Genomic DNA, 16,001 nt, shown 5'->3' with positions numbered 1-16,001 from the left:
ATTTACGACAAATTTTAATTAAATAAATATATACAGTGTAATCATCCATAATCAGCTCGATATGCATTAACTAATGGACCCTCTGACAAAAAAACATCTGATTTTGACATTTGAGGATACATTTGGACAGATTTATGTGCAGCAGACACTGATAGAATATATTTGCCCATCTCTTAATACCCAGCAGAGGGCAGTTACAACTCTCCAGGCAGTCTGTCTACCTGCCAAATATTAATGAGAATGAACCCATCCCAGGTAAAATAATACCCAAAAAGTCATCTGGCTCCTCAGACAGCGATCGTTTTTATAATAATCTGAAGACGCTGCAGCCATTGTCCTTGTTTGTCTTCACTGGAGATCAACAGTGCAATTAGGAAATCTGTCCAGAAGTTAGTGGGGCATATCCCTTCTTTACGATCTATTCACTGAGCTGCTTCTACACCTTAACTACATTTCACAAAAGAGAGTTTTTCAAGGATGGAAGTTTTTTTCGTCCCCCCCACACTGATGACCGGGCGTTTTTGAAGCAATACAAGGGAATATGAACATAAAGTCAGGAGGGAGAGGAGGGGATTGGACTTTTTCCCAGCTTTGGTATCCACATGCAGTGTTTAAGGGTATGTTGAATATACAAAAAAACAAACAAATGGGAAGGTGGAAAAAAATGTGTTTATCTAAAATCGGTGTAAAAGCAAAGCATTAACATAAAAAGTATTTGAGGTTCAGTGGTGTCTAACAGAATATCAATCGCATATTTAGTTTAAACAACAGCATGTGTAGTTATATTCTGTCTGTATATGAGAGTGAAGGCTTTGGTCTCTGTAATAATGAACAGGGACGTTTCATTTGTGCTGTGTGATGTGATGACGACAAGGTGTGTAACTCACATTTTGGGGCAGAATCTTTGGTAATTACTCAGACAAACAATAAGATTAATCTGTTTTCGGTCGATTACAGGGTGTCTATCTCATTCCCCCTCTCCACCGCTGGGGCTTTAATCAACTTTATACTCATCAGTCTGGTGGTAAATCAACAAAACTGCAGCGGCGTAGTTTTTGCATGGCTGTATAAAGATGAAGTGACTCCGGAGGTGATGTTCTAACTGCATTACTTGACAAAGTGCCATGCTCTGAGCATCATAAATGGATTATTGGCATCTAGACAGGAGTGCTGACCGAGTAAAACGCACAGAGGTGACACCGAGGCGGGAGGGTGACAGACACGCAACGGGTCTCACCACCCCCACCCCCACCTCCTGCTCACTTCTTCCTACCTCTTTGTCATTCTCCTCTCCTTCTTCCTATTCACCTACTTATCTGTTAACATTCACTTCCTGTCTCTGCGTCTCCTTCCATGATTCACCCATCCATCACTTTGGCCCTCTGCAGACTATTTTTCTCCCCTTTCTCCTCTTGCCTCCATTCATTCAGATGCCCCCCTCCCCTCCTCTCTGTTCTCATCACGTTTTGCCCCCACGTTTTTCTGTGAATACTTTTCTTTTTCATCTCTCTCCCTATCACCGGCCGGTGTCATTGTTTCATCTCTCTCCTTGTCTATATCCCTTTCTCCCCCTATCACTTTTATTTATCAATTACCTCCCATTTGTGTCCTCCAACACCTCCCTTGTTCTGTCATCCTTCTCTCTCTGTTCTTATTTCACCACTAGACCAGAATAAGAGTTTAGTTCTTTGTGCCATTTTCCTTCTTTCCTATACCCATAATTACAATACTTAATTTAATATTGTGCTGTAAATCTGCAATACAGTTTAATACAGTATATCAACTGAGCCGTCTGCTAGTTCCATTTACCAACCCCCACCCCTCCATTTCTGTTAATTTAGTTTGGAGTCAGCTTTGATTTTTCTGCGTCATCATACCAATGTTTTATGTTTGGATTTTACCTGCAGCAGAGTAAAATAATACTGATCCTGCATTTAGTGGTACGAGCCTCGGTTGATCAAACATCTTTGATAGAGGGCCATCAGGAGCCCGAGTTTGGATTAAATCTCAAATATTACTGAAACTAAACAGGATTTCCTAAACTAATCGACACGATTAACTCAATCTTTCGCAATCGCATCAGAGGAAAATTCCCCCTTCGGCACTGTTAGATCATAATAGGTACAGTGGATTAGATCTACATTATTTTTGCCATCTCCACTTTCTCCCACATCTTAAATATCACTTGGTGTTTTCTAACATTGTCTGTAAATCATTCTGACAGTCACCAGAGAGCAGGTGTGGACTCGTTCCACTCATCTATGGATTGAAGTCAAGCAGAAGTGACAGCGGGAAAAACTGGACAGTAATAACAAAGGAGTGATTTTGTCCAGTCAGTAAAAATGTCTGTCACTCAGAGCCTAATGTGTTTTATATCCTGGAGTGTTGAGGCTGGTGTGGGTGGAAAAACTGTCACTGCTTCTTCTATTAATATATTTCTGAGACGACATCTATGGTTGATGAGAAATGTAGCCTTGTATTCATCAAAACAGGACGAATGCTTCATGGAAAGAAAAATACATACACATTTTCCATGTCTAATCAATATTCAAGAATATGCTGTGGGTGGAACTGGCCTTTAATTTTAGATACACTTGAGCTGACTTATACATTCCTCTTGGGTTCTACTTAAATTGCAGCAATCCAGCTTAATCCGTGTCTCTCTCATTACATAAATTACAATATATTCTATATTATAATTGGGCGTCCTGTACATACTGTATCCCAGCACTGACCTCTCGAAGGCAATGTTGCGGGTGTCAAGCTGAGTGGTCACCACCGGGGCAGAAAGCCTGGCTGCTACCTGCTCATCGCTGGGTTGCAGCGCCCCTAGTAGGCCCAAGCCAGCGGCAGCATTGCTGGTGGCACCTCCATTCCCCCGCACAGGTGAGGTGGCTGTGAGAGACGAGACACACAGGGTCTCACAAAACACCAGCTGCCTGTCATGATCGACCTCCATCACCTCAGCACTGGAGCCTGGAAGCAAAAGACAGACAGAGAAATAAGGGCAAAGATGAAGAAGTGATAGGGTGAAGCAGGGAGGAAAGGGAGGAGATAATACAGAGGATGAGTTAGCAGGAGAGAGGGACAGACAAAAACACACACACACAAAGTGAACAAAATGTCAAGACAACTGATGCTAAGAGTGGGAAGGAGAGAGCAAACAAACCACCCAGACAGGCAGGTCAAGGATCAGAAATACTGAGAGGCACAACAACCAAAAGTACAGGACGAATTTTTAGATGTAGAATTTGAGACGTAGAGAAAAGGTAAGATGAGAGAACTAGGGAAAAAATGTGGAGGAAGGAACCAGGAAAGGAGGACAGGAAGAGACTGAGAAACACAGTGACAGGAACACACACACACGCACACACACACAGCTAGGCTGGTGTTTGACCTCTGACCTTGCCCCCTGAAAATGAAGCTGCGGTTTCCTCTCTGCCAGGTCATCTGTTCAAATCCCATCAGGGTGGTGTCCACGCGAAGACACTGACCGCTTTTCCAAACTCTGTAGGTGTCGCTGGGACAAATACGAGACACCAGGGGCACTGGGGACAAACATGGGGACACTATGAATTAAACAAACTAAGATGGAATCTCTAAGAAATAATTTCTAATAGATGAATACAAGATTAAAATGAAAACTAAGAAATAAAAGGAAAGACAGTATTATAGTGTATGTATATTTAGTAAGATGTGAATCAAAGGCAGTAAGGAAATAAAGGAATCTATAAATGTTGCATTATTAGAATTATGCACAAAATCAACATCAGTCAGACATATCCTCAACCTACTCGTACTGAAAATATGTTCATGCTTTACATTAAAGGCACTTCCTTCCTGTCAGCATCGGTGTCCAGATCAACAGGAAGAGATGAGCCTTCGTCTCCCCAGAGGGAGCAGATAACAAAATTAGTTCTGACTGGCTTGGACTAGAATGGACTGGACTCACCCCAGCTGGTAAACTCCCATTTCATCTCCACATAGAAGTCCTGGGCCTGGACAGAGACAGACGGAAAGGCAAGAAAGAGAAGGATGGGTATTGATAAAAACAAAATAAGAAGAGATGATTGGGATGAGTTGAGAGGATGGGAATCAAAAAGTTGAGGGAAAAAGGAGGACGGAGGAAAGAGGAAACACAGTGTGGCTGTTTTACTCTGTGCCAAAGATAAAAGGACTGCTACAGAGAAGTGGTGATGGTTGCAGTTGTGTGGTTGTGTGTGTGTGAGTTTGGTGGTAATAGAACTGAAGGGAGAGATGGATAGAAGAGGGACGCAGGTGAGAGAGCGTGACGAATTGTTGGATGTCTGTGATGTTCGCGAGAGAGAGTGTGTGTGTGTGTGTGTGTGTGTGTGTGTGTGTGTGTGTGTGTGTGTTGACTGCAAGTAGTCAATGTCAATGTGTAAGTGTGTTGTGTCTGCCACGTTTGTGTGTGTGTGTGTTTGTGTTTGTGTGTGTGTGTGTGCTTCAGTGAGCTGGAGCACATACACAGGGAGACGGGCTGTGTGAAGCCACTTCTCTGCATCTTTGTTCCTGTTCTCTCCAGCTCGAGCACTGCAGCAGCTTTAACACTTTCCACTGCACCTCCACACATCTCTGTCAGGATTGAAACTGTCAACCCCCAGGCTGTCCACACAGTCTCTGAGTGTCCATTACTGATATTGTGCCTTTGAGCATGGCACACATCACAGTTTAAGGGCATATGAATGCTCAATATTGCCCAGACACTGGAAGTTTTGCGACATCAAACCAACATTTCCCCCCAGTAAATAGTAAACAAAGATATTAATAGAATCAAACAAAACCTAGAATATTTATAAGGTATGTTAACATAATGCAAATGAATGCAGCTCTGATGTGCTTTTGTAGTTTACATATGTTCACCTTCCCCATGCGTGCTTGTGTGCATGCATGTACGCGTGGGGTTACATGAGTGTTTGCATGTGTGTGTTTGTGTGTTTGTGTGAAATCTCACTTGGCGCAGTCTTTCCAGCAGGACAGGGATGCCTGCCAGTCTCTTAGCAGTCCTCTGGTAGTCACGGTAACGTAGGACAAGACGCACCAACTCTGGATCTCTGGTGCTCACTGCCTCCTGGAGAACTGAGAGAGAGAGAGAGGGAGAGAGAGAGCGAGCAAAGATACAATCATTCAGACTTCATCTAAAATTTATGCATCTGAACAATTTAAGGAGGCAGTAAGAATTGACTAAACTGGAACAGGCCTGTGGAAAGCTGCTACAGCCAATTACTGGAGCTTACCCATCATTCATCAGATGGCCACTTCACTATTATTCAGAGGCTGTTCTACCCGCGAACAATTATAGAACAATTTCCTGCCTCTTCCGTCTACGTGTGACATAGTAACAACAAGTGTGTGAGGGCAGGCTAATACACACACAGACACACAGCTGGAGATGAACAACCAATATGCACTTTTGCTAATGTACTGATAACTAAAACCTGGATGATGTAATCCATTAAGTCGACTGATAAAATGCAGTAATCAGATTAGAAGAACATTTATTATTTCAAGATTCTGAAACATTAATCACAGCAAGTCAAGCTTCTCCTCTACAGATAATGGACTTGAGAAAAAAGTTTTGGTAGGGACACTACCAAAACTAGAACAATAGCTTTCTCGGGCCATTTCTGGCTTTCCTGAAGATGACAGGGCTGGTTTAATATATAAAATCATTTCAATAACTGGTAGGCAATCATGTGAGCATGCTGTCAAAGCCCATTTAAAAACAAACTCTTTATTTTTATATCAGAGGACAAAATGAGCCGCATCAGCCTGCCTTATGCACAATTCAAGTCTTATCAAGATTTTCCATCATCATTATGTAATGTGTGTATGCATGTAGGTGTGTGTTTGTCAGTGTTGGTGTTTATGGAAACTGGGACTGTGACAACTGCAGCTCAAGGGACCAAAAGGGAGAGCAGAGGGAAGCAGAATGCAATTGGGCCGACTTTAACCCACCACCAATGAGTCACACTGACAACAGCTGAATACATTATTTCAGATTAAAGGTGCCACAAGCATGTTAATGTCATGAAACTCTGACTTACTCGGACAGATTCTCTGAAATGTCCTGTTTTGCTTAATGGCACAAATGTGTTTGGTAGCAGGTAAACAGATGAAGCTTCCTGTCCCAAATGGTGGCCTAAGCCCTTGATGCCCTCTCCAAGTGTAGATTTAGTAGGTTTTCATTTGAAACCAACACAGGCCTGCGGTCTAAAAATTTTGGACAGTATTGCTGCTATAGTTGAATTGAGGCCGGTTGTGACAAAAGCTAATAATGAAACAAAACCTATTTAATACCCATTTGCAAGTAACACATAACCCAATAATGTATGAATAGCTGGTCAAACACATTTTCATCCGAGGTGTGATCAGCTGCATTCTCTTTGCCAGCGCTCCTTGTTTTGGAGTTTATGATTTGTCACAGCAAATTTGGCAAAGAATTATTGGAGAACCCATCAGAACACAGCATCAGATAAAACCTGTCGATATGTTCTCTCATTTGACTGCATTGAAAGATGTGTCGCTACTGTATTTCCTAATTTGCTGTTGGATACGCTATTCTTAAAAGTAGACACCTGTTTCAGTCTGTAAATTTAATTTGTGTGAAATATGGGTCACCCATACTCACCACATGAATTAGTGATCATTACATTTGAAATACAGTATAAACCCACTCAGTTGATTAGTCAATGTATTTAAATTTTGATTTTATTTAGATTTTATTGTTCCTGAAGGAAAATTATTTTCCACAACACTGTACATCACAATTTTGCATCACACTTGTACAATAATAACAGACGGATGAACACATAAACAATACACAACAGCAGTCAAAATAATGTGTGGATTAGAACAGTAACTTCCTCAGGCTCAACCTTTGCCAAAGGTCTTATCTGAAACATTCAAAGACCACAAGCAGTCTGCTATGGAGGACTAAAAGTGCCAAAATTAAATAAATAAATACGCCATTAAATAATTAATTAAAAGTTTCAATCATTAATTAAATGTGTCAATAATTAATTAAATGTGTCATTAAATGTGAAATAATTGATAAAATAAAACAAGTCATAAAATTAAAAAAAAAAAAACATTTAATTATTTCAGTGCACATTTAATTATTTCATAGTTCGGTGTTACAGCGAACCATGAATTAATTTTATCCGTCAACCTCGCCCATCAAAGTTGGTGGGCGGGGCTAACGCGAATCTAGTCTAATCCACTGCTTTGGTCTGCCTTGAAACAGAAAGTAGAAGAAGTTTTTCTAAACATGGCGGCTGTGTTGATGGAGGATCTCCGTGAACTTTCTAGAGAGTTGGTGAGAGATATTTTAGACCTTGCACAGTATGTGGAAGCAGAGACTGCTGACCCCAAGCATGTAGCGTGTAAAGCAGAGGAATTTATTGAAGTTTGCATCAATCCACTATCTGGAATCGATTTGCCTTGACTTGATGTGCAGGGTAACCAATCAGGTGTAAGAACCCGCCCTCTAACTTTGACGGATAAATTAAACAGATAAAATTAATTCATGGTTCGCTGTTACAACGAACTATGAAATAACTAAATGTGCACTGAAATAATTAAATGTTTTTTTTAAATTGTATGACTTGTTTTATTTAATCAATTATTTCACATTTAATGACACATTTAATTAATTATTGACACATTTAATTAATTAATGATTAATTAATAATTTTGGCACTTTTAGTCCTCCATAGGTCTGCATCCAGGCCACCATTTTGTGAAAGAGTCTAAGTGTCTTGCAATGATTGGGAACTGGATACTGTGAAATGTGTAATATATTGTTATATTGTATTATATCATATATTTGACCGGCACTAGGAGCATGCAGCGTTTTTATGAAATATAGTGGTAATTTTGAAAAAGATAAACAGTAACCATTGGTTTGAGACAATAACTATAACTTTATGAAAATCACAATTGATTTGACAATGATGTAGTGTTACAGAAATATGCCGTGGGCTGCAGCTTCATTTTGTAACACAAAACCACCCCACCCACCCATCCATACCACAAAACAATGCATCATGCTCCCTCAAAGTAACGCACAGATTGCTGGGTTCTTTCCATACACACACACACACAAACACACACACACTCACCAGTCCATCCATTTCGGTTCTCCTTGCTGACGTCAGCTCCCTGCTGCAGCAGGACCTTGGCACAGTCCAGGTAGCCCAGTGTGACCGCCAGGTGGAGAGGAGTCCGACCACGGGGGTCCGGAGACTCTAAATCGGTCTGTATGGGAGAGAGGAGGGGGAGGATGAGGCGAAGAAATGCAGACAGAGGAGTCACAGCAGAGATTAAATGAAGGGAAGAATGTGTGGGCAAAAGGAGGGCAAAAGGAAAGTGTGAAGGAAAGACAGGAAAAGAGGATGAAGGACAGGGAGAGAGAGAAAACACCATTTAGAAAAAAAGATGTTGAAAGAATTTCAAACAATCAGAAAGAGGAGGAAAGTGCAAGGAGAGAAGGAGAGGAGAGCAAATTGGGGTTAATTGCGTATCATTGTAGTGCTCCTCTAAGTCAGATGTGAGGTGCAGAGAAATTGAATGGAGCCAGAAATGTGAATATGATGGAGAGATAGGAAGAGACACAGTGACAGGTGCTAATTGATCTGTCACCACTCCAACATGGCTGGGTGCTACTCTGCTGCATCCCACGTATATTTTCTGGGCTTTATGAATTGGCAACACTGTCGCTTTTAAACAGACATTCCATACGCAAAATGTTTACAGGGAACATGGTATGCTGCTTGTTATTTTCTCTCAGTTTGATTGATGAGTTATGTAGTAAAGAGTATACAACAAAAATGCATCCAGTTAGAAATGCATCCTGTACTGCCCTGGAGAGTTCTTCTTCTTTGACTGATGTGACACGAGGTTTAACACGCCCTTGAATTAGATTTGCAAGCTAGTATTCTGCCAGTATTGAGCATATCCTGCTTAGCCAATCAGAACAGAAAGGCTTTTGACGAAAAAGACAAGTATATAAAACAATCAGTTTTCACTCAGTGTGCAAAGGGATGCTGCAATAAGCAAGAAAACTATTTGAGCTATGTAACGCGATTTTAAAAATGAACCCCTAAATCAAAATCTGAACATGGAAATCAGGAGGTGTCCCTTTAAAACAGCACACACACAGACACACAAACACAACAATGCTCACTCCTTGTTATAAGGTAAATGAGCTGTGGGGCTTGAAAGTACCCCTGATGAGTCACTACAAAAGAAATTAGAAATCTCTCTCTGGTCTTTCACCCTCTCTCGAATCATGTTTTGCCACTCAGTGTATGGTACCGTTAACCTGACCACACCATGCTCTTTGCTTGGCTCTGGTTTTATTTCCACTGAAAAGGAACCACCTGGGAAATGACCGTGAGCAAGTGATGCATAAAGGCAATGCAGGCCAGCAGAGGTCTTTTTTTAGATTTTAAAAATTATTTTTGCACGGTACATTTACCAGAGGAGAAGCTGGAGGATATAGGGGCAACAACGTCAATGAGAAACAAGAGCGATCCCAGCATACAAAACAACCGAAACATGACTCGTGCTCGAGCCAAAGCACAAGTACCTCAGCACAGAGCAGCTGAGGGGGGCAGGTACAAGCACACTTTGGCCGTCCATCCAAGCGGGGACAGAAATGTGACGCCTCAGCTCAGCTCTCTCTGCGTACTCCCTCAAAATCAGCAACTGTCATTCAATGTAACCTTAATGCTGATGGCTGTCCTTATCCGGCACCCAGGCTGGTCGAAGGTCAGTGCTGTCAATCCTTTGTGGACTTGAATCCTAATTAAGGATTGCATTCAGATAAGTGTAGCACGACTTAGAATCAGCATGTTGTTAAATCCTGTGAAGATGCTGTGAACACTTTGGAGAAATATTGGTAGTAGGTTTATAATATTATACATACACAATCTTAGGAATTTCAGAAAAAGTGCTGCACATTTAATGCAGGTGGATGCTATAAGCCCTTATCGATCCACATTAAACCTTCAATCAATTCAGTTGTAGGGGAGGAGATGTGCAAAAGATGACATTTTAATTGATAAAACTAAGAATAGACTGCACAACAAAGTTCAATAAAAATTAGAGGTCCCCCCCCAATGTTTGCATCACTCATTAATGTAAGAAAGAGCTAGTGTACAACTGTTGTGGATTAAGAAACACTCGTCATAAGCTTAGCCTGACTCAGTGCCTACGCTATCCATCACTCACTGGAGTGATGGATAGCGCCTGTGTGTGGTTTTTGCAAGGCAAATGAGCAAAGCCACATGGGATACTTACAAACTGGTGTATGAATGCAAATACAGAAACGGTTATGCAGGAAGCTGTTTACTATCACCACTGTTCTGCAGGATGTGTTATTTTGGGCATCCAGGGTTCCTGAAGTAAAAGCACGATTATATAAAGTATATTTTCTGCATAGTTCAAATTATGAGACTAGGAGTTGAAGAACTTTTGAAACTTGGAAGGACATAAAACTCTCTAAATTGAATTAACACTACAAATACTGATTGACTGTATTGAAAGATAACAACAACAACAACAACAACAACAACAACAGCAACAAAACCACCTCTGAAACTCAGTGGTGCAATGCAGTGTTAATAAAAATGAAAGTCACTAATTCAATTTAAGCACTACATACAGCTAATGGGCTGCAGCTAGCATAGAATTCTGTAAACACACCCCAAATTTGAATGTAAACTGTGCTCAATTGAACAATTTTCTGGAATGCTGCAGCCTCACCACTTTGCTTCACAGTTATCTGCATAGTAAGTGGTTCAGCTTTAATCTGGCAGCAATTAACATCTGCAGAAAGAACTGAGTCAATCAAGAGATTGAGTGAGAGAGAAAGAGACACGAACGTACAACTTGACAGTATTTTGTAAGAAACTAAAAAAAAAACTGCATCTCAGCAACAGCAAAAGAGATGAGATGCAGAGAGAGAGGGGGGCGGGGGGGGGGGGGGGGGGGGGGGGCTGGCAGGAGGAGTGACAAACTGCTATTTGCAAGCAATGGCTATGACAGACAGGGAGGGGAATATAGAAGGAAATAGAAAAGGCAAAAACAGAAAGAGGGAAAGCTTTTGGGAAGGAGGGAGTAAGGGAGCTGAACGAGACAACAACAGGGGGACGTCCCTCTGGAGCAGTAGAGACAGGGGAAAAGAGAGAGAGAGCGAGAGAGAGTGTATGTGTAAAGATAGAGAGCGTCATAGCAACACAGGTGAAGGAGGATAGCAAGTCAGCTCTGTTTGTGTGCAATGAATAATGAAAAAAGGCTGAGTTTAACATGCAAATACTCAGGGCCATGCGTTCATCTCTCACACTGTGAAAAAAGTGAAGTGAATGGTTAAATTATGTGAAAAAATAAAGTGTAAAACAGTAATGTTAAAAATAAAATGTTAGCTAGTGAGAGAAATATCCCAGCATGCCTTGCTGCAACAGACAACATTTCGGCAGTTGTAATGTTTCTCCATGTTTCACATTCCTATTACTATTACAGAGTTCCCTAGTGTTAATGTGTTGCTCCCGTGTTTTTATAGTCCTAGTTTATAGCATCGTACCTTTTTACGGATAGATTCTCGCAAGCAGTATCTCTCTTTGTAGCCTACAGATTTCATACGGTGCACTTAAGCAGCAAATTCAAATATTCCAGTGAAACCGAAATGTCCTGTACTAATCCTACTGTCTCTCATCTGTCCTTTCATCCACTCCCCTCCCCTCCGCGTAACTGCTTGCGTCTAATGATAGTAATTATCAATTTAAGCTCATTTTATAGCCGCACCCGATTTAAATGACTCTCGATAGCGGAGTTGGCTGAAAGACTGAAATGCAGCATTGAGGAACGAGAGGAGTTGGAGATAGAGAGGAGGACGAGTGGAACAAAAGAGCGATGTAAATGAGGGTCAGGGTGGACAGAGACAGGGGTGAAACAAGGAGTGAGAGAAACGGAAAGAGAGCAAGTCAACACAAGAGGCGCAAGTGGGGAGGATAGGGGAGATGTGGAAAAGACAGGTCAGATTTAATGGCAGAACAGTTTATGCAAGGAAATAATTGACGAGTATTAAGTATAATTGATTGGGCAAATTATGAATTATTGAAGTATTATTAGTTGAGATTAGGAACTCTCCTCCTTATTTCTTTAACAGTGAGACACAAACTCTGATGGATACGTAATCATGTGTGACATGTTCTTCTACCTCCTCCTTCTGTACCTAAACCTGCTCATCATTTCTTATTAGAATGACTAAAAAGAAAGAAAGAAGATCAAACTCACAGGTCTGCTTAGCTTTGTTTCAGTTTTGCTGTGGTGTTTACTGGAGCTTTGAAGATCATAGTGTTTCTCATCACACCAGGTACAATATATAGACAAAGAGGCATCAGAATAATATTTCTTTAAAAAAAATCGATATCATTTCAAAGGAAATATTAGCACATACATATTTAAATAAAATAGGAGAAGTCCACCATTTATTTCCTCATTGCTTAGCACTTCTCGAGAGTTGAATCACATTCTTAGCACACCTGGGTATCTACTGCATCCATTGTTATTTTTTATCTAAGCGTGTGAAACTTCCTCTATTGTGATCAAGCTCTTTCCAGCACAAGCTCCATTGATACATGTAACCTTTACCGAACATTCAAATCAACACATGCTGGTATGGTGTGTGTGTATGAAACTGTCCTCCTGAGGCCATCAGAAAGCGGAGACGGCTTCTGTTAGAAACCACAGACTCCAGCTACTGTTTCATTTGATCCAATTTGCGTAAAAAGTAGCCTGGACCATTCAAAATTGAATATGGTGACGGACAGAGCGGCCAGAGCTGCAGAGCACATCAGCCATTGCTCTCTCTAACACTCACACACAGACACACACACATACACACACAAAGAAGCACCACTTAAGGCTAACGTCATCCCACCACTACATACTGACTTGCAGACAGACTGACTTACTTCCATAATCATTCACTGTAAGCAACATGTTACTGAATAATACAAACATGCACACACACACACACACACACACACACACACACACACACACACACACACACACGCACACACACACGCACACACAAAACCCTGATGATCATGTTAAAAACGCTTAGAAGACTTGCCCTCCCTCATTAACAAAGGAGGAACTCTCTGGAGAATATACTTGTTTACAACTAATGGGCAGTGTACTCTCTCTCTCACACACACTTGCGGGTGTGCACACACACACACACACACACAAACAGGGAAGTCTCATTGGCCTTGTTTGACTCGTGTGTATGCGTGTGTATGGTATTTACAGTAGGAAAATGATGTCATCCCTATGTCCCTATGCATCTCTGCTGCCTCTCTGAACACACACACACACACACGAGGGAGCATCTCGCAGTGAGCTGGTGGCACAAATATACTGACAACTGTAAACTATCACACGTTTAGCTTCATTACTACAATTTTTTGCTTCTTCTCTTTTTTTGGAAATTCCTCTGGAGACTATTATAAGAATTACAACACTCTCATTGTGATAACATATTAGAAGAGGAAGAACATTTTACAATTATGATCTAAACACAGTCTAAACATTTGTAAACTAAACAGTAGTCAGACACACGGATCAGATTGTGCCGGGGGGGCTTTTATCTAAAATATATCAGCGTTTAATACCATGCATTCTGAGTTTCTTCCCATATTTATCAGCGTTTCCAATAAATAGTATGTCAGCATTTAATTCCATATATTCAGCGTTTAACTCCATATAGCAGCACGCAATAATATACAGTGTGTGTGATTTTAATATCCACCACAGCTGTGTGTTGCAACGAATGGCTCGATAATGTTTTTCTTAACACCATCTTTCCTTTACCCAGCCTCATATGTCCTCCTCTCTTTTATCCTCTCGATTTTATTAACCACGTTCTCCTCCTCCTCTTCTCTTTTCTCTCCCTCCCTCCGCCACATCTACGCACTATAATCAAATGCTTTCCCTTTCGTAGTTATTCTGTCTTTCACTCACAATGGCTCCCACCGTCCACCTCATTCATTCCTTCCCATCATGCCCTCTCTGAATAGTGGACTCAGTGGAGGTTGCATTATTGATAGGCATCTCTCTCAGTGGCATCTGCTCTCTCCCCCTCTCTCTCCCTCTCTCTCCCCCTCTCTCTCGCAGTGTGTGCCTAGCCTGATGCAGCTTGGCAGGTACTTAGGCCAACATCAATCTTTCATACACACACACACACACACACACACACACACACACACACACACACACACACAGAGTCACACAACTGTGCATATACACATACTGAAGCTTTCCAAAAATGTTTGTGCATGGAGCACACAGGAGCAGAGGTTGATGATGGGAGGAAGGGAGGAAGGAGTACACACACACTTCCACGCACGCACACACGCACGCAGGCACACACACACACACACACACACACACACACACACACACACACACACACACACACACACCCCTTCAGTCTGGATCCAGTGGAGACTTCGACAAACACTAGACTGCCATGACACCCCGGTTGGTTTTCAATGTGGCACAATTTGAGGGAAAAAAAGATATCAAATAGAAAGATAGAAAATTTGCAAACCTAAATATGATTTTAAGAAACGACCTCTCACATTTGTCAAACAAGCTGGCCTCCCATCCAAAAGATTTAATGTTTCTTTGTCGCACTACTCTGTGCCTGTTCACTGTCATCTTCATCTGTCCACATAGATAAACAGACAGAGATGAAGAGACGGCTACAGGGAGACGGCTACAGGGAGACACTGAGGCAGAGGGAAAAAGGTGGGAGATTGATGAAATTGATGAACCTGTCAGAGAAGATAATCAAAACAAAAAGAGCAGGGGGAGATTCTCAAACGTCCATATGAAGACGATGCCACCTGTTTGGTGCAGTGAACTGACAACCCACACTCAAACTCAGGGACAGAGAGGCTTGGCGCACAAAGACACACACCCTCAGAGACAGACGGTGCAGCTAATCACATAATGAGGCCTATTGGAGTGAAACATCCCAGTTGCTACTTATTTATGTGTGCCTGTGTGTGTGTGTACGTGCATCTGTGTGTATGTGAATCATTGTGCAATTTCAGGTAAACCCAATGGCCTGAGCCAGGACATGGTTGTGCCCAGCCATGGCTGATAATGAAATCAGTCTCATTTTCTCTGCAACGTGCAGCATTTCACTGACACACACAATGCTCTGGTGATGCTGAAGGAACATAATGTTTTGTCCCAGTTTTCTTCAAAAGTGTAGCAATAGCACACTTGCCTTACAATTAAATTCAAGCCGAGGACACATCCTTTCATTTAATGTTAATTTAATGTTAATTTAGTGATTTATGGTCTTTTTCTTCTTTTTAATCAGAGGGTCAAACTTCCTTTGAGACTGGCTTACACAGTGTGTACACAGTGACATCCAAAGGTCGTCTACCACCAAGAACTGTTTGTTTTTTGGAATCTCTGAGTACTTAATTTACACAGTTAACTTCATTTCTTACAGCTTTATAGGTGGTTCCAAGGTGAGATCAGGACATCTGTGTTTGAGGTCAACACAGCCTGCTTTCCTCTCATGTGGCTGCAGGGGGAGGGGGGGGGGGGGGGGGGGGGGGGGGGGGGTGTAATACTCCAAAGACAGATTTAAGATGGAGTATCACTTTAATCAATATTAAATTGGTAACTGAATTCTGTCTGCTGCATGGATCCGTTCACAGGTCTTTACCTATTGCCATCATTCTCACTCCTGTTTAAAGCTTTCAGCAACTTAACTAAATCTGACCCCAACCCAGTCCTCGTGGCATCACTTTGTGGCTTTGCTGCACTGCAATTAGGACTAAGGTTTCATTATAGTGAGAAAAGGCAGAGGGGTGGGGATGATGGATGGATGGCTGGATGGTATGGATGGTTAGAGGTGAGAAGAGAAGACGTAAGTAGCAGACAGC

At 41.6% G+C, this 16,001-nt stretch overlaps 1 protein-coding gene across 1 annotated transcript in view; it reads right to left on the bottom strand.

Annotated features, from left to right (window-relative positions):
* ankrd13b (ankyrin repeat domain 13B) overlaps positions 1–16,001 on the bottom strand; it is a 36,298-nt gene that overhangs the window by 15,123 nt on the left and 5,174 nt on the right. Inside the window, exons 2-6 of the mRNA XM_076142033.1 lie at positions 8,145–8,280; positions 4,976–5,100; positions 3,953–3,998; positions 3,405–3,548; positions 2,736–2,976 (exon numbers count right to left, since the gene is read on the bottom strand). Of these exons, the coding sequence (XP_075998148.1) occupies positions 2,736–2,976; positions 3,405–3,548; positions 3,953–3,998; positions 4,976–5,100; positions 8,145–8,280 (692 nt within the window). The remainder of the gene's footprint in view (positions 1–2,735; positions 2,977–3,404; positions 3,549–3,952; positions 3,999–4,975; positions 5,101–8,144; positions 8,281–16,001) is intronic.

This window comes from Genypterus blacodes, unplaced genomic scaffold (genome assembly GCF_046128005.1).
Source record: "Genypterus blacodes isolate CSIRO-AG114 ecotype Tasmania unplaced genomic scaffold, CSIRO-AGI_Gbla_v1 ptg000003l_1, whole genome shotgun sequence".
Classification (NCBI taxonomy): domain Eukaryota; kingdom Metazoa; phylum Chordata; class Actinopteri; order Ophidiiformes; family Ophidiidae; genus Genypterus; species Genypterus blacodes.
The sequence above is the reverse complement of the archived record's forward strand: the minus strand, read 5'-3'. Positions and strand labels throughout refer to the sequence as shown.